The following is a 27,198-nucleotide window of genomic DNA, read 5'->3' as shown; positions in this document are numbered from 1 at the left end:
ATACTGCGCAACAACTTTTAAAACAAAACCGACTTGCTTCTTTACATCTATAGAGCTTTGTTAGCTCACACAAACAGTCATACCAGGACCCGAAGAAGCCTGAAGGAGTAAAGCTCGTCCTAAAACTCTCCAGAGCCCAAACATGTTCTTGTTATGTAAACCATGTGAGAGTGCCAAATCCAATTTCGCCAGCTTGTATTAGATTCAGCATGACTCTCTCTGCAGTCCTGAGCCAAGAAATCCTTCTCCTGGACAGGAAGCTGCCAGTTGTTCTGGTAACACGACCCCACAGTCACTAACAGCATGGGAACATCTAAACAGATGTCAGTGAAAGTACAGCTTTACATTTCTCTGGAGAATTAAGAATCACTGTGGTGGACAAATAAAATATTTCTATAAAAACATCTTTATTCCCTTAGCTTATTTAATCTTATGTAAAAAATATATAAATACCCGTTTGGGAAATTTTTGCTACACTTGTACGGTTTGGAACGACATCACAGTAAATCATTTACGGACTGGACAGTAGTGATCTTTTCCCTGCAGCTTGATTTCATTAACACACCAACGTGACAGATTAAATTAGAGATGTTAATGAATGTATATTACATGACACAAGGATAACACCAATGTAAACAGCTCGTCTCCTCTCTGACGTTTCCTTGGCAACACAACTTCATGTCTCCTTGACGTCCCTCTAAAAGGGGAGAGGAAACATGCATCAGTGACACACCAACGCTACAGTCTCTACATTAAAGAATCTTGGATCTGTTTTCTCAAACATCTTACCGTGAGCGATGGGATCCAACATGAATACAACATTTTAAAGAAGTTAGTTTGACACTGGTTTAAAATTGGTGGAGCTAATGTGAAAAAATAGATGTTGCTGTGGATCAGTCAGAGCCAAATATATTTAGTTTTTCAGTGTTAAGTCCAGTTCAGGCCAAAGATTCGTGACAAGACGACCTGAGACAGGCAACTACTTGCAATGCGCCGTTCTGCAATGTTCTAAAAACCTGCCGGTTCACACCAATGCACCTAGATGAGACAGTGTATCATCTCTGTGCAACAACTCTCTGTATTTCCCTTCTGATTTGCAGCTTTTCAGGCTTATTTTGTGGCTGAATATATATAATATATATTTGTTCTTAAAATATGAATGAGGATAGTGATAGTGAAATACTGGCTACAATTGCATTTGTAGTAGTGATAAAACGGTGAAAAAAAAAAAAATCAAAACTAGCATCACATGGACTATTATTAGTATTCATAATTGATATGTCACAACAATATAAGTGAGCAACGCCAATTAATCAGTCAGTGAGAATGTGTGTGTGTTGGGGGGCATAAGCACATACAGTGAGCAGCAGCGACCCACTGTCTGACACCGGCACACCGTGAGGACGGAAACAGAGGGCTCGGCAGGGACGGAGCACCTGCTGCAGCAGTCACTTTGACTTGATCAGTAGACATCAATACAAGCTGATTGGCTGTTGAAACAGGTGACGTGTTTTTTCTTCTAAAACAAGCCGCTGGCAACTTTTCTCTGCAGCGTTCTACAACACTTTCGTCTCATCATGAATCTGTGGTCTGAACTGGGCTTTACACTCTTAATAAAAGATAATTAAGGGTTTTTTAAAAAATATTTTGATTGTTACTTGATTGTTCTGGAGAATACTGGAACCAAGTTTTTAAATGATTTAAATTTAACCTTACTGTATTCTACTGTATGCGAGAATTTTTTTCCTAGGATGGTAAAGGCATGTCCCACCCCACTCAATCTTAGGCCCTGATCACACAGAAAGTGTTTTTGCAGTCAGAGGTGTCTTTTTGTAATTGTTTTTAAATCAGAATGAAGCTTTTTGCTCGCTGTTTTTGTGTTGTGGCACACCTTGTGTTTCTGCACTCTAGTCACCTGGCGTTTTTGCCGGAGCGCTCTGAACTCCTCAAGTTGAAAAAATTTAAACTCAAAGTGGAAAAGCTCCCTATGTCGTCTCCATGTCATCCATGGGATGATTTGAGAGGCAGGCCTTCTGTGGTGGTCACGATAACAAGTTTACAGTTGGTAAACAACGGAGGAGAAACTGGTGGTAGCAGCTGCTGGATACTCAGAGCTATATGACTTTACAAACTGCAGTTTTCAAAGTCTTAACAGAAAACAGCAGGGGTGGAAGCATACAAGTGCAGTACTTGAATGGGCCATCATCGAGGCGAATTTCCTGGACCAACTGATGCTACTCCCCATGATCCACCCTCTTTTTAGGGTCTCATGTACCCACACAGATCTCCGTTTCCCTGTGCCCAACAAACTATTAACTGACAGTCTCTCACCCTCAACCAGAGCTACAGCAAGTACCCTCTGCCTGATCATTTTACTATCTAGCTGCTAACTACTGAGACATAAATTAAATAAATAATAAGGAGAATAAAAAGATGCAGCAAGCTTTTTTTTTTTTAACTAGTGGCATTCATTTAAAAAAAAAAGGCAGTGTCATGTGCCTCGAGTGTGTGTGATCCAGGCCTTACTCTGCTTCTGACATTCTTTTACCCTAACCCCCGAGCTATCTCATTCCTCATGCCTAAACCTGACCAAGAAAGGCAACAAGTACTGACCAAGCAGAGGGAGAGCAGGGTGGATCATGCCTTTGCCATCCGTGTTAAACAAACATTGGACTTCTGCACAGCCTGCTAGTGTCGCAGCACTGCGAGCATTTTACTGCAAATATGAGTAAATATTGTAAAATTAATTAAGTCAGACATTCTGGCGATTAATCGTTTAGTCTATAAATGTTAGAAATTTTCCAGAGCCTGAAGTGTTGTCTTCAAGTTACTTACAAATTACAGATATTCAATTTGCGATGATGTAAAACTAGAAAAATGTAGCAAATCCTCACTTTGGAGACGCTGGAACAAAAGGATGTTTGTGCTTGAAATTACTGAATCCAACAGTTATTAAAACGGTTAATTACGTTCCTGTTAATGGACTGACTGATTAACTGACTGATCACTGATAAATCAGACAGGATGTTACCTGCAGTGTGAGGCTGCGTCCGGTCTGTGACAGCCCCGTGGCGCTCCACAAAGAAGGGTCCGCCTGCATGGCCAACGTCTGATTAACAAACCTCAGCATCCCTGTGAGTGAACTCATGTCCACCTCCTCCTCCTGACCCACCAGAGTGCACACTGACTCCCTCCTTGACTCACTCGCCTGCTCGTCGTCTCCCTCCTGCATGGAGGTGGCTTCCATGCTGAGGTTTCTGTCCTCCTGCTTGTCCACCATGTATGTGAGGGGGTTGAAGGAGAGGTCAGAGGTCACTGTGGCCTCCGTGGCACTGAGGCCCTGCCAGCTGTGGTCCACTGTGTCTGGGAAAGGGGAGATGGAGGAGGAGGAGGACTCCCATGGATGCTTGCTCAAAGCCTCCCTCAGAGTAGCTTTCAGACTCAGAGGGAGATCCAGAGAGGAGTCGATGCTGCTGCTCTGCAGCCAGTCGGGTGTTTGGTGGTTAGACAGATGAGGGGCTGAGGTGGGCTGAAGGTATGTGTGAGCAGGAGGTGACAACGAAGTTTGTGTGTGTGTTGGGGAGGGGAGGCGAGTCCAGTGAGCGTGTTTAGAAGAGGGGTGAGTTGTTTGAAGTTTTTTCGGGGAGGGAGGAGGGGAGGAGGAGCTCTGTGCGTGCAGAGCAGGGAGGGAGAGTGTGTGATTGTACAGATGCTGGTGCTCAGCAGCTCGCTCCAGGCTGGAGATCCTGGCTTGGAGACGGGTCACCTCAGACTCCTGCAGGAAGACATGAACACAAAAATGTTATATAATATTGAAAAGAAATTAAAGATATAATTGCATACTGCAACTTTGATACACTCACACTTCTAAAGAACTCTACCTTGATGAGGAGGGACTCATTAGAGGTCTCCATGGACTTCTCAGAGGCCTGGAGCTGACCCTGGAGCTGGGCAGCCTGGACTCTGGCTTGATTTAACTGGTTGCTGAGCTGCTCGAGCTGGGCATGGAGGTGACTGTTCTGGGCTCTGGTCTGCTCATACAGAATCCTGCTTTGCTCCAGCTGGGTCTGAGTCTGGTCTCTCTGTGTTTGGAGCTGACTGGCTTGGTTCCAGGCGTGATTCAGCTCAGTCTTAGTTTGGTCCAGCTGGGTTTTGGCTTCCTCGAGTTGGCTCTGGCTCTGCTGAAGTTTAGCAGTGAGCTGCTCCTGGGAGGAGCGCATGGAGGAGGAGATCTGCTCGGAGACTTTGAGGAGCTGGCCTCGAGTCTGCTGCAGCGACTCCAGCTGGGGGAGTAAAAACAGACAGATGAGACAAGTTTGTTTTTTACAAGCAGTTTCTTCCATGTAATCAGGTGATCCCCAAGTTTAAAGCAGAACAAGTAATTAAACTAATAGCACCATCAAAACTATCAGCAGGAATATAAGGGTAACTTTGGTATTGGATACAGCCAATGAGAGCGCAAGACACTGGGTGAGGACAGAGACAAATCGCGCTGTGGCATTTTCCAAGGTGTGTGTGTGTCTGTGTTTGAGAGAGACAGAGAGAGAAATGGACAGAGCGAGGAGAAGGGAAGATGGAAGGTAGACTATTGCCTGCAAGGTTTCTGTAAGTAATTAGCCTCAAAGCTTACTCAGAATGCAGCTTTGTCACTTTTTAACTTTGATGTTTTCTAGTAAACACTCCCCTGACCCAGGGTTGTGGGTCGGCCTGCGCATCACATGACATACTCATTAGGAATTCCTCCTGGTAAGAAAAAAACTTGTAGTGTGTTACTCCCTGTCGTCATCAGTCATGTTGTGTGAGAACCACAATGACTTTAAGACTCCCAATTACATTACGAGACAGCAAGTTGTGTATACAGTACAGAAACCTGACGACTTTCAATGTCGTGTAGTGTGAGCAGAAGACACAAAAACGTGGGAAAATAGGAACAAGGTTGGCAAATACCAAAGTCACCCTTTAGGATGTTAATATCTGTTTGTGGGTGAGATGACGTCATAGGAAGAGAAACCGAAGCTCGATGAAATAGGGAACTCACACGATGTTGTTGACGTTTAGCTAGAAAAAAAGAGGAAAAGAAAACAGACACAAAATAGGAAGGAACGACAGTGATGTCTAGCAAAGACGATCCACAACCAAAACCTTGCTCTGTCTCAGACTGCTTTCATGATACCATTGAGCGGGTGGGTGAGAGGAGGATGTTAACCAAGCTAACGTCAGTCCTGGAAAACATCTCTCACCCCCTGCATTTATTTTGTATTTATAATCACACATATTCACATATTTATGTCTATATCCATCCATTTTCAATCGCTTATCTGAAGCCGGGTCGCAGGGGCAGCAGGCTGAGCAAAGTATTCCAGACATCCCTCTCCCCATCAAAGCTTTCCAGCTCCTCCTGGGGGACCCCAAGGCATTCCCAGACCAGATGAGATATGTAATCCTCCAGTGTGTTCTGGGTCTGCCTCCTACCAGTGGGACATACCAAGAACACCTCTAACAAGAGGCACCAAGGAAGCATCCTGAACAGATGCGTGAACCACCTCAACTGACCCCTTTCAAAATGAAGGAGCAGCGGCTCTACTCTGAGCTCCCTCTGGATGTCCAAGCTCCTCACCCTATCTCTAAGGCTGAGCCCTGCTACCCTTCTGAGGAAACTCATTTTGGCCACTTGTATCCGTGATCTCATTCTTCTGGACACTACCCAGAGCTCATGACCATAGATGAGGGTTGGGACGTAGATGGACCAGTAAATCAAAAGCTTTGCTACGGTCCTGCATCACTGCAGAAGCTGCACCAAACCATTGATCCACCTCACACTCCATTCTATCCTCACTCGTGAACAAGAACCTGAGATACTTGTACTCCCTCGCCTGAGGCAGTAACCCTCTCCCAACCTGGAGAGGGCAATCCGCTGGTTTCCAGAAGAGAACCATGGCCTTAGATTTGGAGGTGCTGACCCTCAGCGAGTACGCTTTACACTCAGCTGCAAAATGCCCCAGTGCATGCTGGAGGTCAGGGTGTGATGAAGCCAACAGAACCACATCATCTGCAAAAAGTAGAGATGCAATTCTGAGGTGCCCAAACTGGACCCCGTCCTCCCCTGGCTGCACCTCGAGATCCTGTCCATCAAAATCACAAACAGGATGGTGACAAGGGACAACCCTGGTAGAGGCCAACACCCACCGAGAACGTGTTTGATGTTACGCCGACTATGCGGACGCAGCTCTTACTTTGGTCTTACAGAGACTTGATGGGTCAAAGCAGTGGGCCCCGGCACCCCATAGTCCCACAACACCCCCCAACAAGACTCCCCGAGGGACGAAGTCGTCAGCCTTCTCCAAGTGTCCTCTAACAGTCTTGCAAGGGTAAAGAGCGGGTCCACTGTTCCACGGCCAGGATGGATCCACATTGATCCTCCTGAATCCGAGGTTCGACAATCGGTCAGAGCCTCCTTTCTACTCCTTTCCAGCACCCTGGAGTAAACTTTTCCCGGGCAGCTGAGCAGTGGGATACTAGTTGGTTAATAGTTGGAGCACACCCAGACACCATACCCGACCTCCTTGTGACTTTGTATATTTGTAATATTTTTATCCTTTTTTGGCACTCAATCGCTTTCTTTCCTTTTTTGCTTCTGACCCCTGAGCTGCTGTGATGTGTGAATTTCCCCAGTATGGGATTAATAAAGTCTTATCTTGTGTTTATCATGTGAACGGAGGGAGACAAACAAAAAGCAAACCGACACTGACAGAAATTCTGCAGAACAAGTTGCGTCACATTCTTGTGATAACAATATAATGTCACAGTGTCAAATTACAGGCTTATCACAAAGATCATAAATTGGATCTAAAGTTTATTCTAGTCTAAAAATAACTTATTTAACGACTTAACTGAGACTTTGTTGAGTTGTCTCTGTTTTAATAGACTGATTTAATGCATTAGATGGAGGAAGACGACAGCAGTGTTGAAGCCTCAGTATCTACTGTACCTCCTTGCTGTGCTGCTCCCTCTCCAGCTCCAGCTCCTGCTCCAAAGAGGCGACCGTGCTCTGCAGCTTGGCCTCCGACTGCAGCCAGCGGGCCTCCTTCAGAGCCAACTCCTCCTCCACACCACACAGCCGGACCTCCTGCAAACACCACAGATAATTACTGGTAGTAGTGGCACAGCAGATTTACAGAGCAAAAATATAAGTCATCTCTTCTTTTATTTAACACTGAACAACAAAGGGTAAATAATAATGAAGTGTGCATTGACTTTACCGTCTCTTTGGTCTGCAGCTTGGTGGCGTCCAGCTCTCTGGTCAGAGCCTCACAGTGACAGTGAGTTTCTTCAAGCTCCTGCAGTAAAGTTTGAAGTTTTTTCTCACACGCATTCAGCTCCTGGGACTCCTGACACCAAAACCCCCCCCCCACACACACACACACACACACTAATATCAACACACAGTCTGATGCATTACAACACCTCTAATTTCAGATCACTGTCTAAATGTATTCATTTAACTATTTGCTGCTTCTGAAAGACAATTTTTAAAACCTCTTTTTGTGACAGCAGAAAATCATTTATATTACACTCAAGTCGTAAGAAAATTAGATGAGATTACTTTGTCACACAAAATTATATTATTTATGGCTTTATGGAGTTAAAATACAAAATAAACACAAAGATAAGGTGTGCAAATATTTATTCAGCCTTTGTATGTTCAGGGATTAACTGTGTCGCCGCCTGCGTTTAATTAAGGTTTCATACTGAACGCTCCTCAGATCTCATATTACAGCTGATGGTAACCAGGGACCGTGTTCGCTTCAGAGGATTATCTGCACAATATGAGCTCAATGTAGAATTATACCTGTGAAAAGGTGAAAGTTTGTTCAGTTAGAGAGCACATAAATACTTTTTTGTTTCATATATTAAATTTGTGACACAATTTACAAGATGTATCATACATTTGTTAATTAGATAGATCTGTTTTATTTTTATTTCATTAATTCTTTTAATTAATTCAGTACTTTAAATCTATTTTCATTTTGTTTTCTCTGTTTTAATGGAATTTAATTACAATTTAAATGTAATTTAAATGTAATGTAAAATTTAATTCACTAAATTTATTAAATTTCTAATTAATTTAATCAAAAGAATAATTGGATAAAAAAATTAATCAAAATAAATAAATTAATAAATAAACAAATAAATATATAAATAAAAAAAAAAGTGTATTTATTTAAAAATTTAAAGCAATCTATTTTTTTATCTAATCTAATAAATTTGCCAATAAAGATGTTTTACTTTTCATTTATTTAAATTACATTTATTTAAAATACCTTTTTAAAAAATATATTTTTATTGTTTATTATTTTATATACTTGACAGAAATCGTTATAAGCCATTTTGCAACATGTAAAGGGTATAAACATTTATAATAGACTTTATCCTGTTGTTATGTTGTATTCTTTTCTTTCTCTTTATATTCAGTTTATAGCTGTACACACAATGCACTTTTTATGTGAACCAAAGGTTACATATTACAAACACAAGATAACACTTATCACTGACATCATTTATTACTCATTGCTGCTGGCTGTCAATCAGTTTGTCCTGTCTTTCTGCTCTCCTAAAGTTACTACACATGCAGTTGCGCAAGTGCTCTAAGTCAAACTAAAAAAAAAAAAAAACAAAGTTCAAATGTCTATAAAGGCAGACAAAAATGACACCACCAAACATTTCCTCACATGTTTTTCTGTTTGTGCTCCTGACCTTCATGTTTCTGTCTGTGAGCTTCCTCTGTGCGTCTCTCAGCTCTCTCTCTCGGGCCTCCAGGCTCTGCTGCAGAGACGCCACCTTCCTCTCCATCTCCTGCTTGTGTTCTCTGATGGCCACTTCCAGCTGAGCCAGCTGAAGACGACAAGGACGACCAGGGGAAAGTAAATCAAAACACACACAAAAACAATGTGCACAGAGATGGCCGGAAAACTTATTTTGCAAATTAAATGAAATATACTGAAGACTATGCTGGCTGTGTGTGTGTGTGTATGTGTGTGTGTGTGTGTGTGTGTGTGTGTGTGCGGTACCAGCTGTGCTCTCTGCTGGAGCTCCCCCTGTCTCTCCTTCAGTGCATTGTCCATGTCTAAGACCTCGTGAGTTCTCTCCTCCAACTCCCTCTGCATCTCACTGTGAAGCCACACACACACACACACACACACACACACACACTTTAATAAAATAAAATAAAATAATTAAAGAAAACAGCACAGTAACTGGGCGTATCCTCTGTTCAACAGATATAACTGTGTGACTCTGGTTCCAATACAGGAAACATGATTTTAGGACTATCTATTGTTTATTGTTTAACATTTTTAGGCCGACCTTTTGTTGTACGGAAGCCCAGAGAGGCAAAAAAAAATCTGGTGATCCATTTTCTAAGTCTGATCTAAAGTATTTTCTCTGCTGAGTTTAAAACTTAAGAAAAAGTGCCAAGATAATCTTTCTAAGTTCAATGATTTTTTTTAATCTGTAAAAATCTTTTGAAATCGGTTTTTACAGAACAATGTAAATGTTTTTAATAAATGCCATTATTTGCAATGATTACTTTAAGTCCCTGATTCCTTTATGTTTTGTGTCTTGTTATGTTTTCTGTGATGTTATTTTTCCCTGATTTTGTACTTGTGTTTGACACTTTTAATTCTGTCATCAATCTTGACCTGGACTCCATGGCAGAAGAGATGTTTATCTCAATGGGACCTTTCTGGTTAAATAAAGGATAATAAAAATAATAATAATAATAATAAAAAAAAAATAAAGAATAATAAAATAGGATTTTTTTTTTAATTATATTAAATTATTTTTTTTAAGTTGGGAAAAAAAGTGTATGCTCTTTTGTGAGTATCACTGTTTGTTGTTGCAATACTCATTTCAGGCACAAGAGGCTGGAGTGCACCACTATCCCATGTTCTAATAGGACTAAAAGCATTCATGTTTTCTTACAGGCAAGTTTAAATTTCTTAATACACTCTAAACACAAGGTATATATATTGTGTTAGCAAGTTATGTAACATTAAAGCCATGAAAATAATGTAACATAACCTGCTAACACAACACAACTATATGTATATGACTTGTGTTTAGAGAGCATGGAGAAATTAAAAAGTACCCGCCACATCGGGAATTGGCGCACTGCAGCCTCTTGTGGCCAAAATGAGTATCACAACAACAAACACAACAAAATGATCCTGACCAAAAATAAAATAATTATAATAAAAATAATAAAATAAATGACCTGCCAAAACATTTTTTAACCTGATTTCACAGATTTTAAAAAAGTAACTTAGAAAAATGATCATGGCAAAACATTTTTTCACCTGGATCACCAGATTTTTTGTTCACTTGCCTCTCAGGGCTCCCGTATGTGTGAGTAAAAACGGTCTTGAACTCATTTCAGTGCCTGTTTGTGTGTAAAGGGGCTTGTGACTGTAACCTAGATCATGACAACTTGTAACATCCTTTTTTTTCTTTTACACAAGAAAATAATTCATTACTGAGTATACTTCCAGTTGAGTGGTTGATGTACAATAGCTGCACACAGTGTGTTCCAATGTACACAATTTATATCTGGGTCAGTGGTGTGTTTTAAATAGAAAACTGTTACATCAAACACCAGCTCATTAGTGTAAATCCATCACAGTAAATTACACGACATTTACAAGATCCACCTAACAAAGATAACAAAGACAATAACTTAAAAATAATAATCAGAAATTCACATTCGCAAACAGCAAAAATTTCCTCAGTAAACAAAAGGTCATTATATCATCTGAGAGCAAAGATCAGTCGCGACATTATCCAGAAGACAAACAATAAGTGTGAGACACCGAGACAGTGACAGGCTCAATGATGTCTGTGTCTGTTGGTGTGTTTGTGATACACATGTACAATGTGGATATTGTTTCAAACACAGATGAGGTGGAGGATCACGTGGGCGTCCTCTCCATCTGAGGCTCGTCCCTCGTCCCTGTGTGTAGAAGGAGATTTCACATGAGGACGTGACCTCACCTAAGTCTGACTGTCAGTTTTTCCACCGAGGCTTGCCGCTCATCTGAGATGGTTTGTGTTCTTTGTAGAACATCTCTGAGCTCCCGTAGTTGCTCAAGAGTCTCAGACAACTCTCCCCGCACTCCTTGAAGCTGCCCCTCCAGGAGCTGGACCAGCTGGACACAGTTGAGCCGGTCGGCTTCGCAGCGATGGAGCTTCTCCTCCAGATCCATCACTAGGAAAGGCAAGACAGAAAAGAGGAGAAATTCAGTTTTCTATAGCTCTGTTTGACTGATTCTAACTGGAGCTGTCGTTCTGGCAACTAACAGACACTGATTCTTATACACTGCACTGAAACTGTGTAACATACCCATGTCACTTTTGCTGTCGAGCTGGCTCCTCGTGTGTTGCAAGCTTTCCTCCATGCGGCTGATCTGAGAAGTCTTGACAGCAACATCCTTCCTTAGACGCTGCAGCTCTGAATCTTTAGACACCAGCTCCACTCGACACTTTGTCATCTCTGATGTCAGATGGCTGCAGATAAACACACACAAAACAATAATCAGCACATCTCTACGGTGATTAAAAGTCTGAAAAGAACCAAACATGTTTTCAGAAAATGTGCTGCAAGGAAAGAAAGGAAAAGAAAGACATGCTGCAGTGTACAGATCGGATTGATGTTGCAGCTAGAGGCGTGCAGCATGTCCATTTCCTCACCTCAATGTGAGCAGGGCTCCCATCGTAGACTCAGAGAGACGAATGTCCCTCCAGAGCTGTTAGACTAGCTTAACTAAGCAAAGCAAACATGCCTTTCGATGGCACATGTCAGCCACCGACATGCTTTTGCTTCTGAGCTTTTAAAGTGTCACAAAATTAAACTCATCAGCAGCCCTGCAAAATGAAATACAGCCTTCTCTCTCCCAGTCTCGAACAGCTAAGATCCCAACATATATATATACACATATTCATGGGTCAGAGGGGCGGGGAGGGAGAGCTGCTTCATGCCTGCAGACAAATGGGATGTGGTGTAATCATGAGACTGTCTCACAGACTGCTGAGGTGTTTGATTGTCTTTGCTGCAGGTCAAGAAGAACGTTCTGTCAGAAAATAGTCACCAACAAAAGCCCCATACAAACAGCTTTAAACAGGCTCAGCTGTGACTGCTGGGAAATTAGGGTGGGGAAAATAGTGGTTTACAATCAACAAAAAACTACTCAAGTGTGAACCATTGTAATCTCAAAATATCTGGTACTGAATGTAATATTTCCAAATGACACATGGTAAATAGTTTGGAAGTAAAGCTGTGTCGATGTTTAGCTGCACCACAGAGACATAAGGTTCATCTTAGATACACTGACATTAACTTGACACTAAACAAAATATTGTCACAGATAATGATGTTTTCACTGAAGCATTATTCAGTCTAATAGCTGAGAAAATAGCTGACGTTATTCACCAAACAACAACAAAAATGTACATAAACTAGGACAAAGTATTATGATGATAACTATACAACAAGTCGTGAAACTCAACTACAACATAGGGTCATATAACATACCCTGTTCTTATTGTGCAGATGATTGATGAAGATCTGATTATAAAATGCATGAGATCACACATGGCTATAATCTATCACAGAAAACAGCTGGTAAAATTTGCTTCTCCTCATCCTCCAAGTTATTCCACCTTTCAGAACAACGCACCATGAAGACCGCTATTTACGGAGGACTTTACACCTACTAAAGGTTAGGTGTAAAATTTTTGTTTTAATTTATGACTAACATTGGAACTATTTCAGCTGGTGCAACCTTTAAAGGTCCAGTGAGAAGGATTTAGGGGGACTTATTGGCAGAAATAGAATATATCATCGCCTGAAAATAAGCATTTGGGTGTTTTCGTTACCATAGAAGCTGTTTCTATCTACATAGAGAGCGGGTCCTTGTCTACAGAGATCACCATGTTGCACTGCCATGTTTCTACAGTAACCCAGAATGGACAAACCAAACACTGGCTCTAGATGGGGCTAGTCACGTTTTTGCATCAGCCACTGTAGTTAGCGGCCCCTGTGCGATGAAAGCGTTAGAATTTGTTTTGAAGAGGACGAGACCTCTGTGGGTAATTCAGCTTCCAGTAAAAACCTCCTGAACATCTGGATCTTCAGTTATCAGAGAAAAAAGCTGAGCGCACATTAGTAGGTGCTGGTCTAGCGGCTCGTCTCCAATGTGTCAAACAGTATCAGACAAACACTGATTTATATTGTGAAACTGCTTTATTCTGGGTTTTAACCGGTTTTAATCACCTGGTCCGTTTGTTTTGGAGAGGAAGAGTAAAAACCTCCTGAACAATTATAACTGAAGGAATTTCAACCGGGAGCAGTTTCAGCTGGTTGCAATCTGACATCCTCACCACTAGATGTCACTAAATCCCCCTAAATCTTACACACTGCTCCTTTAAAATGTCAGTAGTGCGTAAACTCTGACCTAAGTTATTCAATTACGTTCAAACTAGACTATATTTGAATTTGAGCTGTTCAAACACGTGTAGTCTGAGTGGGCGCAAGTTCGCTGCATAGATCAGCCTCTCATTGGGCGGAACAAGCCGCTGAAGTCCCGCCCTACCACCTCCGGTTGTGTAGCAGTTTTCAACTGTTTTCAACACGTCCTTTACTAACTTTTGCGGTGTTTGATCTTGCGGGGATGTAACCATTTTTCTGCCATGGTTTGCGTCCTGTAGGCAATATTTTTGTGGGCATGTTACACCAAAGCCTGTTTCCCCCCGGCAATATTTTTGCAAGCGCACCGTTGCTGTGGCACCGCCCAGAATGATTGTGATTGGTTGAAAGAAATACAAGCAGCCAGGGCATTTTTTTCTCCAATCTTAAAGTGAGAGTCAGCCCAGCCAGACCTTTCTTTTCTTGAGAAAGGTCTGGTGAGCGAGACTAAAACACGTGAGGCCATATTTACTCTGACTGAAAACTTTCTGCATCTTAACTCCAGTTTCCTTTGTCCCTCAGTGTCTCCTGTGAGTGTCTCTGTATGTGTGCAGGTGTTCTTACCCGACAGACTCGGCCAGCTGTGTGTTCTGCCTGTTCATCTCCTGCAGGTCCTTGTCTTTCTCCTGTGCGTCCTGCTCTCTGTTCATTACCTCGCCCTGCAGAGAGGCCCGCTCTCGTTCAAGCTGCTGCTCCAGACTGGACACCTGCAGACAGACCATTTTATTTTGTTATTAATTTTTATTTTTAATTCAGTTTGTTTAAATTAATTTCCAGAGTGGGTTTGCTCATTTCTGTTCAGTTTTAATTGTTTAAAAATGTTTAGTTTTAGTTTAGTTTTTATTAGTTTCAGTATTTGTATGAATTTTTTAAAAATTAAAATATGGGGGGAAATTGTCATGGGTAATATTAAGGACGTTTAGATAAGATAGATAAACATATGCACTACTGTCTCATCCCACTTGTGTTGACAAATTTGACCAAACTGTCTAAAACTAAAGACATTTCCAGCATATATTTATATTATTTTAGTTAGTTTTGCAAGTACACTATACTGTCTCAGTTTCCATTTTTTCTACAGTCTAGTTTTTATTTTTTATTTCAGTTAACTGAAATGTTTTTTTACACCAAGTTGTAGTTTTTAGTTTAGTTTTAGTTAACTGTAGTAACTCTGGGACAGAACATGAGCATCCGCCTTTATTGTCCTCGTAGATGAAAACAAACAGGATATCCATTTCCTGCATATTTTTCTGTGCTACGGCACAAAACTGGAGAGATCATGGGAAATAAAGACACTGAAGAAACTGTGGCTTGGAAAAGTTATAAAAGAAAATGGTTTTGTTGTGTAAACCTGATCTGCTACTCAAAGTAATGAAAAATACTCTCTCCCTGCAGGCAATCTGATCCCTTGTCTGTTACCCAGATTAGACCTTCATGTACTAAGAGACGCCACGTTACTGAGCGGCTCTTCTCGCTGAATGGAGACTGTTGTGCTTTGTTTGTTGTGAAGGACAGAAAGTACAAATAGCTGCTAAAATGTGCTCAACTATAAAAGATATCACACGCTCAAACTGCTGTTTCCCCGAAGCAATGACAGATTTAAAACAACTTTGTGACATGTGCGGGATGTATCAGTAAGTTTGAACATCTGCACGAGGAGGGCTGCTGCACTTATGTTTATCTTCTGCTCTTTGTTTGGTGAGACAGTTTAAAGCTTCAATAAAAATGTTTGCCAATAAGCGATTTGAGCCTTTGTCCTCCTGTTTTACTTTGACGCACAAAAAGTGAGACTAATCTTTGCAGAAAAAAATGAGGAAATGAAAACAGTCTTCAGCCACTTTATGTCACATGTTCTGGTCATGTCTGAAACTATTTAATTCTGGGATTTAATATTTAAACTTTTTTCAACAATGTTTGGACGGCCGGTTGCCATGTGTCCATGGCAATATTTGGAGTAACTCCTCCAGATGTTATCTTAAGTAGAGCCCAAGCGGACATTGTCTCATTCTGCTGACTTCTGTCCAGAAGGCTCATCCTGTGTAAATGGAAGGACTCTTCACCTCCACTATATCGACACTGGATTAGGGATGTTATGTACCATTTACAATTGGAGGAAATCTGTTGTTTTATGAAAGGATCAACTGCACATTTCTTTGCCACCTGGCAACCATTTTCAACTGTTTAACTGTGGCAAATATGGAAGCTGAAAAATTGTAATGAAACATGCTATAGTCCCCTACTGATGTCACACAAGATTATTAATTTGTTGTCATTTTTCCTTGCATTTTTTAAAAAAAAAAATTATCTACATATTTTTTTTATTCCGTTTTATTTTGATTTAATTTAATTCAATTTAATTTATGTTATTTTAATTTAATTAAATTTTATTTTATCTGTTTTTATTGTTTTATTTATTTATTCATTTATTTATTTTCATTCTTGTCTACTGGATTTCCTTTGGCTGGCCTGGCTTTCTCTGTTTGTCCCTGGGTTGGTTGGTGGGTGGGGTTGTCTTTTTTTCCTGGTTCTATGTTTCTTTGTTGATGCTCTGTGCATCTTTATTGAATTATCAATAAAAAAAGAAAACCTTGTTTAAAAAATAATGTGGAAATGATTTACACTGAAGCTGCAATGCAACATTAAGAGCAAGTAAACTCTATCACAAAGAAGATGGGCTGTGACCTCGACAAATAAATAAATAAAAATCCTCCTATTTCTGTGTTCTGTTTTGGTAGGATGTTTCACTGAGTTTACTGACAATAAAACACAATAGTAGTGTTCCAGACTCCAGGATATTATGTTTAGCAGACAGGATAACTAAACATGAATGCAAATATATGCCCGGCTGTCAATCAGGTGAAAGAGAACAACAGAGCGACACAATGTGTCATTTAAAGCACAATCAAATCAGATTTGCAAATTTCTGGAAATAAATCATCTTGTCAAGATGAAGCATTTCTAAAAACATTAATTTAAAATTCTCTATTGCCACATAAAACTCAGTAAAACTGATTTGCACCATTAACAGACCGTTCAATGCAGAGAGAAGACCTTTGACGAAGCTTGCCCTGAAGCTAACCAAGTGAAAATCAATGATGTGAAGACTGTGACTGAGCCGAAACTCAGAAAAACCTTTAGAAGATTCAGACGCCATGAGACCTGCTGCTGCCCAGACAGGACACACTGTGTTCACTCTGGCGTTCACACTGCCAAAAAGAGCTGCTGAGCGTCTCACCAAATCAGGCCTTGCGGTGTAGAAGGGCCTCAAGTTCAAATCTAGTTTTAAAGCCTTTATCATCTCAGTTTATAATGTGCTTATATGGTGTATTTCCTACATAAATGTACACACATTACAACCACAAGTACAAAAACTAATCAGGCCATCGGGGGTCAAAGGGTACAGATGACCCAGGCCAAGGCCTGAGGGCGCATGCAAAGGTCTATGGTTGACCTCTTACATGGGATCAAGTTGAACAATTAGCTTATTGACTTACATTACTGACAATAAATACATGTATTGTTAACATTAAAACACATGTCAACTTGTCATCTGATACCCCACCCCCAGTTTTGTGAAATGGTACAGTCCAGTTTTGACCACACCAAGTGCGACCATACAGTCTATGGTAGTGGTTCTGGTTCCTTCGTCATTAGTTTAAGGTCCACGCTTTCAACCATGTCGTCAAGCTAGTTTGCTGACTCGGTCAAGTGGCTGTCTGCTAGTCACTCACTCTACAGCAGGAAACGACGAGTTGACGTGTTCGTGAGTCACTTGTGGTCCATATAGAACGAACCCACGACCCACTTTTGGATCACAGCCCACCAGAGGGGGGAACCACTGGTCTATGGGAATGAGAGATGACACTGAATGTGACAAAGGTGAGGAGCGAGACAGACCAGCAAATAAAACCCATTGTAGAGGACTCAGTTTAGTGTTACATGAAACTAGATGACCTCAGTGACACATTGGTGCCAACCTTATCGTGCTATCTTGTCAGGGTTAAGGGACTAAATAACACTCCATGGTTAGGCTTAATTTTGGTGAGGGGGAAAAGTGAGCATTGAATATTCTGCATGTTGGAGTCAATAAACAGTCTTTGAATCCAATGAACTAACAGATTATTATTAACACTGGATTTGAAAGTGGTGATGAATGAAGAGTAGCTTCATTTGTTCACTCATGATTTGATCTTGTGATTTAATGCCTCGCAGTAGTTTCATCAATGTGTGATTTTACTTCTCCCTAATCATTCATCGGAGGGAGTTTTTCTCTCCTTGTTTTGTTTTAAGGTCAAAGGAGGAATATAACTATCACAGTCTCATTTTAAAGATTTTTTTCTCTTTGTTTTGAAAAATCTGACTTGAGCTTTTGGAAATGCCTGTTTGAGATGTCACTTTTGTGACGAAAAGGCTAATGACCAAAAGCTTATTGGAAATTGCCCGTGTTGGTGTTAGACCTATAGGAAGGTGGGTGATGGTGCTGGAATGGGTGTGGATAAGGGGCCCAATTGGGAAAAGTTTGTAGCCCTGTCCATAATTTGTCATGGCTAGTGCGAAACAGCAAGAGGGCTTATGATTCGAACCCAGGATGAAAGAGCCCTTCTGTGTGGAGTTTGCATGTTCTCCCCGTGTCAGCGTGGGTTTTCTCCGGGTACTCCAGCTTCCTCCCACAGTCCAAAGACATGCAGAATAATTGGTGACTCTAAATTGGCCGTAGGTGTGAATGTGAGTGTGAATGGTTGTCTGTCTCTATGTGTCAGCCCTGTGATAGTCTGGCGACCTGTCCAGGGTGAACCCGTCTCTCGCCCAATGTCAGCTGGGATAGGCTCCAGCCCCCCCCTTCCATTGTGTCATATTTATTTTTAGATGCACATTTTCTTGTTAACCTTATTTTGAGAAAGTTTTTACAGTCTCCAGCTTACCTGTTTCTGCAGCTGGCTCTGACTCTCCTCCAGTTCAGAGATGTGAGCAGCACTCTCCGTCAGCATGGTCTGCTGCTGCTGGAGCGAAAGCTGCAGCTGCAGGTTCTGCTCACTGGAGCTCTGACAAACCAGGGTGGCACTGTGGAGCTTCTCCTGCAGGGAGGACACCTGGAGAGGGAGGAACAGGGGAGAGGATGAGCCTGAGAAGGGGGCTTTGCATAAACAATAGAAGAGGGGAGGAGGATCAAATATATAAGTGTGCAAAGTGTGAGAGACCTACCTTGTCTTTGTTCCTCTGCAGCTCACTCTCATAGTTCTTCTTCACCTCCTCCGTCTGCTGCAGGTATGAGTTCAGCTCCTCTCTACACGCTGACAGAGACGACTGCAGTTCACCCACCTGATGTACAAACAGATGGTGCACACTGGTTGGAATTCATGGTTTCTGCCCGATGTCTTTGTGAACTTAAATGTGTTATTTGTGTTTGTCTGCAGGAACCAGGTCACTGTGCAAACCTTATTAGCAGACTGAGCTGCCTGCTCTTTGAAACTCTGCAGCAGCTCCTCGTTGTGTCTTACTTCAGCCTGCCTCTGCTGTAATTAAATAAAAAAATAAACAGAATGTATACACCTGGGTTAAAGAAGAGTTGTTGTGCTGTTTACTTACTTATTTGTGACTTTGGGGTGAACTGTCCCTTTAAGTCTGAAATGGTTCCCATGCTTTACCCAGTGAAGGTATAAAGAAACACTAATATGGTCCTACATACTGTAAGAGGTGTCCTTACCTGAGTGAGTTGGTCCAAGGAGCTCTGAAGCTGAAAGACTGCTTCCTGAGCTTCATCTCGCTCTGTCTGGACGGAGTTCAGCTCCTGCTCCATCCCCAACATCCGAGACTGAGCCTCCTTCACTGACAGCTGCAACTGCACAAGAGAGAAAAGACAGTTACTTACTAAAGGTAATGTCACTGTTGCTGTTTTAGATAAATGGTGATAGCCAGTGTTTCTACGTGCAACTGAAATTAAATCATACTTGACATAAATTACTTTGTTGTTGATGAGACACAGGTTGGTTCAAATGAATTTAACAGTAACAGGAATGAGTGGCAAAACTGCACTGTGAATGTTCAGTGGGGAGAACGTGAACGAGACAAAGATGTAGCTGTAAATCACCATTTCTGTTCTGCGCTGCTGCTCCGTGAGTTGTTGAGATTGAGATTTTTTACACTTCTCCAAAGACTGCTGGTACTCTCTTTGCTTTTTGGTCATCAGTGACTGATAATGCTGAAGGGTGCTGGTTTTCTCCTGTAATTAGAAACGGGAAAAATGTGAAATAAAGACAATTCTGTTACGAGTGTAAAACAGTGGATTTAGAGGATACATTCAGCAGGAACAAATTATGATCCGTGACAGGAAGGGTTGTGAATCATGACTACATTTAAGCAGATGTCCAGTTGTATTCAAAGATAAATTGAACAGAACTTGCCTCTGCATGTCTGCAGTGGCTCAGGATATCAGGGAACAATAACGAATATATAATAAATAAAAAACAATGACAAAAACGTGTTGTACCAGTAGCTGATTCTCCAGCTCAGTGTTGGTCAGTGCAGCCTGACTGTAGGCCGCAGCTTTCTCCTGTAATTGTTTTTCCAGCGAAGCCACACGTGCACTTTTTCTCTTCAACTGAAGTGAAACAGAGATTAAAAAATGTTATGTGCAAAAGATTTTAAAAAATGACAAAAAAATGAAAGATATGTTGAAAGGAAAAGACAGAGGAGAGGATCAGAAACATCACCTCTTTCTCTGTGTCAGTGGCTTGGCTGACTTTGTCCAGCAGCTCCGTGTGGAGGTTCTGGTAGTGGGAGGCTCTCTGGGCCATGGAGCTCTGCAGGGAGGAGATCTCCTCCTGGGCTCTGCTCAGACGCTCCTGAAGCCGCTCCACCAGGTTGTTCTGTTTGGTCCGCTCAGCCTCTATTGACTGTAGCGCCCGCAGCAGCTGCTGGTAGCCTTCACCTGCGAGAAATGAGCAACGGGGAAAGAAAGCAAAGGAATGTTTCTATTTTTAAAAAACGTATAAGGAAAAGGACGTATGATACCAGCCTTGTGTTGCCATTTTCTAATTTGCTGTGCAGTTAACTCTATTGCCATGTTGCATGAAGTTTCTTTTAAGAGTTAAATCATTTTTTTTCTTTCACTTAAAGTGCAAGAAACGATTCAGAATGAGTCTCTCATTTCAACTTTATTAAGTTCCAATAATCTGAAAATTGGGCCCTGTCTTGCACCCAGCGTTAAGCAGTGCACAACTGTCATCGCTTGTTTCAGATGCACCCGGTCGTCAATTTCACAGCCAGCGACCATGTTGTGTAAGAAGTAAATGTTCTTACACCTGTCTGTGTGCCCATGGGCGTGTAAGTCTCAACATGAGGCGTGGTCAGGCGTATTGTTGGTGTATTGCTATTTTGAGGCAGCAGAAAGTGATTGCGCCACTGACCAACAAAACCCTGCTCTAAAGTCAGAATGACACAGTATTTTTTAAAGGGTGTATTATTCTGATAGTAAGACATGTCTACATAGGTGGTCACAACGTGCATACACTGTTTGTTACACACACAGGAACACGCAGACTGGTTGCAGGTGGGTGAAATAAACCATCATTAATAAGGAAAATATTAATTACATTCTCTAAAATGTGAACATGGCAGAGAGCAGAGCTGCAGAGCTGCTGTCTGACTCCCCATTACAAGAGACGCTGTGTGCATTTACACACGAGGAGCTGAGTAACTTCATTGATTATTCCGGAGGCTAAAAGCTAAAAAGAAGGGTGGGTAGAAAAATAGTGCGTACAATGTAATGTGAAGGGAAACTGTAGGGGAGGTTGAATCCTCATATTTCAGATCTCCTGAATGTAAAAAACTATGAGCTCACATCTCTGTTTAAATAGCATCCATGACACAAACTGTAATAAAGTACTCATGAGGTTTGACAGCATACCTGGCTTTGGCTTCAGTAGGTGTGCTGTTCCTGAGTAGTCCACTAGGGGAACCATGCAGGGCCTGACACACAGTGCCCCTGCAGCACCCTAAAAAAAAAGAGACAGCATATGACGCACAATAAACACATCATCCCCTGTTCAAGATCAGTGATAAATATGGAAACTTGTTTTGTAGTCACGGCGTCACCAAAATTTGGTTTGGGTGAGCAAATAAACTGATGATGTAACAATCCCTGAGGTCAAACACTGTGGGAGACTTGGCAAATTCATGTGACATGAGAACACAAACAATAATGTGATTGTGTGTATTCCTCTCCACCTCTCGTAGGTGCAGCAGGGCCAGTATGGCCTCCAGGCTGGCCAGCTCTGCCTGGCTCTGCTGAGCCTCTCTGTGGCTCTGGGCCACCCTCTGCTCCTGGCTCTGAGTCACAGTCCGCAGGTCTTCCAGCTCCTTTCTCAGAGAGGCCAGCTCCCTAAGCTCCGTGCCCCGCTCCGTAAGCTGCTGTTCCAGTTGTGAGGCCTTTCGTGCGGCGTCTTCCAGCTGAGCCTGGAGGCCAGCAGCCACAGACTTCACCTGCGTCACCTCCTCCTTCAGCTGGCTACGAGGCAGACGAGGGGGGGGATCAGGGAGAAAATGTGTTAACAAGCAAATCAAAGGTGTTTCTTCTGAAAGATTTGACTGACAATTATAAATCAGAAATCCTCCAATTTATTTATGTTTCTACAAACAAAGAAAACCACACACACCATGAACAATGCAGAGAGAAAATCAGTCTGACATACCTAATTGTTTGGCTCTGTTCCACCTTTCCTCTCTCCAGCAGAGTGCACTTCATTTCCAACTCCTCCTTTTCTCTGTCACACTCAATCAGACTCTCTTTCAGTTTGCTCTCATTCTCCATCACCTTAAAAACAAACGAAAACACATTTCAGGCAACAGCAAAAATGTACATATTTAAATAATGAAATTACTAAAATACATCAAAGTTACCCTCTTAAGTTTAATGGAAATTGTAGCCTTATAATCTCTGAAGGCTTCCTGGAGTTTCTCTGCATTTTGAAGTGCTTGGTTCCTCTGCTGCTCAGCCCTGTACCGGATGAGTTAAAACATAAAGTGTAAAACAAATACATGATGTTGTGAGAGTAAATTCAAGGCTCCCACACATTTTCATGGACAAAATTTTTCAAGGACCCATAATGCTTTCTCTTACCCTACTTACCCAGCATTTCAATGAAGAAACATACATGATGATAAACTAAATAAATTTGCCATTATGTTACATAGAAGGTTAACCACGGAAGATCACTGTAACAACTTCATTACACACAACAAAATTCAATGATTTTTCCAAAACTTTCAATGATTTTTATTTATTCCATGACTTTTCCAGCCCTTGTGATTGTAAAATTTCTAGATCTCCCATGATTGTGGGGACCCTGTAGATCAGACATTAGATATCTTATTATGTCTCTGTATAAGCGAGACCAGCATTTGGTGCTCATGTTGTTACCCGAAGTATTAGAAGAACTGTAAACTGTACGTATGTGATGAAATTGTGTGTGGAACCCAGGCCAAAATAAAGGCGTCACCGTTTCCCGAGTGCTGTCTTGTCCTCCAGCTCCTCTCTCAGTGCGCTCAGCTCCTCGCTCAGTGTCGCCACCAAAATGTCTCTGTGAGCTGCTGCTTCCTGGCTACACTCTGCCCTCAGCTTTGCTGCCCTGGGAAACACAGGCAAGGACGGGTTGTTAGGATATTAATGCTACATTCAACTAGAGGTTAATATGAAAGTTTTAAAGGGAAAAAATTAAAAGGTAAAAGGCAAATCATTAAAAGACACAATTAAGCACGCCACAGTAGGCCCAGTGGCTGAGGGACATTATGTCCTGCCTTAATGTTGAAAAGATACGCTACTCAATTTGTGACTCAGATAAAAAAATCCAAATGATGTAAGCCCTCTTTCTGAAATACTTCAAGAGCTGTCAGCTAAACTGAAGGTTTTGTGTTTATTTCTTGTTCTTGTTGCTTTCTGTCAGTGTATACTCTGATTAAGTACCCTGTTATTCTGAACCTGCCTTTTACATTCGCATCTCTCCTTCTCTCTTCCTCTCTCTTTTAATATCAAACCTGACTTTCAGCTCAACTGTCATTTCTGTACTATTCATTCGTCCTATTGATGATATTGCAGCTGTTATTTGAGGCTAGTGGGAATGGGGAGGACTGCGATTGGAAGTCATGCTTTGCTCCTCATCATACATATGATCTGTTAAGTTTGATACCTGTTGAATATATATTTGTGTAAAGCTGTTAAAACTGAATAAAAATATTCTTGATAAAGAGCACACCACAGTAGGACTAATAACAGGAATAGTGTCAAAGGCCTGCAGGACATCAGAATGACTGACTGTAACCCACAGCTCATTACATAACCTTACAAACAACTCAGTATCCAGTGGGATTAAAAAAAGAAGGCAACTGCCACATTAGAATTACATAAATAACAACATCTACAGTAGTCTATGTTGTGGTCATGGGGTTACTTTAGTTGTGTAGCTTGAGTCTCCAGCTCTGCTTGAAGCTGACGAATCTGCTCACTCATGACTGTGACACTGTTTTTAACCCCGACCTTGGGGCCTCTGAGGCGGACCTAAAAAAAGACAACACATACAGCGTTATGTATCCACTACTACAGCTTCACAGAGCTTTAATATTTCTTATTCTTTTAATGTTGTGGCCTCACAGCTTAAGTGAATATACAGCAGACCAAAACAGACTTCACGCAATACTCATTATCAGCACACAAACAAAGCACAAGATAACACTTAAGATTATAGCAGCTTAATTCTCACAAATCATAGATAGAGATGGATTCATTTGACATAATTTAAAACATACACAACAGGCTGATCACAGTGACAGACCCCATGTATGATACTTAAAATTGTCAAGGATTAAAATACACAAAAAAGCCAGATTGTATACCGAAGTGTAAAGCAAGAGTACCAGTAAACTTAAAAAACCCCCCACACAAACAGACAATAAAACATCAGGCATTTATAGACCTACATCAGATTTATGATCTGATTTAACACTGCTCTCAACTGGGTTTAGTTTAAGTGAGACAGGCAGCTTGTTTTATTGAAATGTAGCTGTATATAAAAAGGTTGTATATAAAGAGGATGTTTTTTTTTTACTAGATTTAAATAATTAAATAGATAGAGAGGTGCAGATTTGTACACAATCTTGTGTGAAAGACCCATCTTAACTACCCGTATAGGGATGATCATCATACCTGTGACTTGGAGGTGGACAGTTCGTACTGCAGAGCATCAAGGTCACTGATGAGCTGCTCATCCTGCACAGTCAGACAGGCGTTCTCCTGACGCAAACAGCCCCCCTTCCTCCTGGTAGAGAAAGACTCCATCCCTACAGACCTGGCCTTGAATGAGGCAGACTGAACAGGAAGGAGATGTCCTTGTGGTGAGAGGTGTTTTGTGGTTTGTTTATTTACCTTTGGATTATGAGATACAGTTTGCTGCACAAAGACGCTATCTCATAAAATGTTCTTGGGAAATTGACTGTAACAAAAGCACTACAGGGACAACTGCTACTGATGTAATTACCCTATTGTTTGTAAATACATTCTACTGGCAACCTGCAGAGGTGGTTTAATTTATCTATTTACCAGTGTTTTCAGTAAAGGGAGATTTCTGGTTATATACGCTTGCACACATAAGACAATGTCAATGGTTCCATCATACGCCACCATGGCCTCCATTTTGCCAGCTCTACATCTCCATCACATCACTTACTTCCACCCTCACAAACTGCCTCATGGATATAAAATCCTGGTCGCAAGTTAACTTCCTCAAATTCAACAACAACAAATCTGAAATCTTCATCATGTGGCTCCAAATCCCTCAACAAATCCAGCCACAATTTTTCCCACTGCAAAAGTGGCTCCAGTGTTCCTGTTTTCATACACATCTGTAACCTTGGTGTCATCTTTGATCGAATTCTCTCCTTCAAACGCAGCATTAACAACAAAAACAGACTTTTTCATCTTAAAATAATTGCCTGTCTTCACTCCTCCCACTTCTTCGCAGCCACTGAAACACTTATTGACACCTTCATCACCTTACAACACCTCAGACATTCTCCCTCACTCTCATCCATTAAAACCGCACTAAAAATCTACCTATTTAAGTCCACTTTTAAAAGGTCCAGTGTGCGGGGCAGAAATTGGCGGAAATGGAATATTCATAGCAATGTTAGTTTAAAATCACCTGAAACCAAGCATCGTTATGTTTTTGGTACCTTAGAATGAGCCGTTTATATCCACATACAGAGCGGGTCCTCTTCCACAGTTGCCCAGCACGGACAAACCAAACACTAGCTCTAGATAGGGCCATGTGGGTTTTCATGTCGGCCACCATCATTCTCCTACACGCTTGGCACGTATGGGAAGCTTCAGTTCTGCAACCTCACTGCTAGATGCCACTACATCCTACACACTGGACCTTTAAATCCAATTTAATCTGTGATCTATTATCCCTCTCTTCCTTTTCATTGCTGTCACTGCATTTATACTGTTATCGCTTTTACTGTTTCTGTGACTGTCTTAATGAACGTGTAAATTGCCTCTGAGTACCTTTTAAAGCGCTATACAAATGATGCAGAACAACCACCACTCCACCCAGCTTGGTCTTGGCAAGGTGCTGAAAACATCAATTAAGTCCAAAGTGTTTCACTTTATTGTTGAGCTTTCCGTCTATTAGACCTTCATCAGAGCAAAGCTCAACAATTAAGTGAAACACTAACGTGCTATACAAATAAAATGTAGGATGCACAGTATATCTGGGTGGCTGTTTCTTATTGTTTCAGTGACGAATATTCTCTTTCTCACCTTAGAGCTGGATGAAGGTGGGCTGAGACTGCCAGCAACAGCTCGTCTCTCAGTCGTCCCACTGAGAGGCCTCTCCTGGCAAACACAGTCTGACTGGGATGGAGGAACATCAGGTGTCTGCTGGCCTTGTAAGGTCAGGAAATCTGGGTTCTCCTGCTCACACTCACTTCTGTCATCATGCCCTTCTGACTGACTGTAGATGGTGTACACAGAAAATCAGGGAAGAAGAAATCAAGAGAGAAAGATACACAGCATCACTCTGACTCCTTTTAAATGTCCTCCACTGGAGGCTGTAGGTTCACAGGTGTTGTAGCTATTAACAGGTGGTTCACTGTGTGACTGTGGCTGCTCACCTCAGTCTCTGCTCCACACTTTGTAGACTGAGCTCCGTCAGTCGCAGCAGATTCGTCAAACTGACCACATCTTCCGTTAAACTCCTCTCGTTATCAAACATCAGAGTAATGATGAGTGCATGTTAGCTTAGGCTAATCAAACCGACTGAGATTATCACTTCAAACGTATGAGAATGTTTGGAGAGGTAAACAACACCGACAACTAGCTCATCAACATACCGTTAAAACATCTGTGACTACTGGCAGAGCATGACACACTAGCAGCTAGCTTAGCTACGCTCGCTACATGTAAACAAAGATGCTCACTGTATCAACAGGTGGTTAGCTAGCTCACGTTATCCTTCTAATAAAAGCTACTGCAAAACTACCCGAATAGACAACGTTTAGCGTTACGTTTTATATTACATATTAAAATGTGTCGTCCTGGCGCTACAAAAGTAAAAAATAAGATGTATTTGAAACTTAGTAGTTGAACCAAACTTCACAGTGTAGACGTAGTAGAAGGTAAGGGAGCCGGA

At 41.5% G+C, this 27,198-nt stretch overlaps 1 protein-coding gene across 1 annotated transcript; it reads right to left on the bottom strand.

Annotated features, from left to right (window-relative positions):
• Nucleotides 1-390: 390 nt before the first annotated feature.
• ccdc18 (coiled-coil domain containing 18) lies at nucleotides 391-27,198 on the bottom strand. Its single transcript, XM_033649687.2, has 26 exons — nucleotides 26,681-27,198; nucleotides 26,328-26,520; nucleotides 24,714-24,875; nucleotides 23,962-24,068; nucleotides 23,014-23,142; nucleotides 22,415-22,511; nucleotides 22,207-22,328; nucleotides 21,743-22,022; nucleotides 21,423-21,510; nucleotides 20,227-20,444; nucleotides 20,004-20,114; nucleotides 19,605-19,736; nucleotides 19,221-19,355; nucleotides 18,952-19,029; nucleotides 18,719-18,835; nucleotides 18,439-18,606; nucleotides 14,081-14,223; nucleotides 11,396-11,559; nucleotides 11,047-11,260; nucleotides 9,069-9,168; nucleotides 8,755-8,892; nucleotides 7,260-7,388; nucleotides 6,989-7,126; nucleotides 3,882-4,283; nucleotides 3,032-3,775; nucleotides 391-697 (listed from the first exon to the last, which is right to left on the bottom strand). Exons 1-26 carry the CDS (start codon nucleotides 26,779-26,781, stop codon nucleotides 677-679), a joined length of 4,431 nt encoding a protein of 1,476 aa, XP_033505578.2. The 5' UTR covers nucleotides 26,782-27,198; the 3' UTR covers nucleotides 391-676.

The sequence above is a fragment of the Epinephelus lanceolatus genome, chromosome 12, assembly GCF_041903045.1.
Source record: "Epinephelus lanceolatus isolate andai-2023 chromosome 12, ASM4190304v1, whole genome shotgun sequence".
NCBI lineage: Eukaryota > Metazoa > Chordata > Actinopteri > Perciformes > Serranidae > Epinephelus > Epinephelus lanceolatus.
Note: the sequence above shows the minus strand (reverse complement) of the source record. Positions and strands in the feature narration are given on the sequence as shown.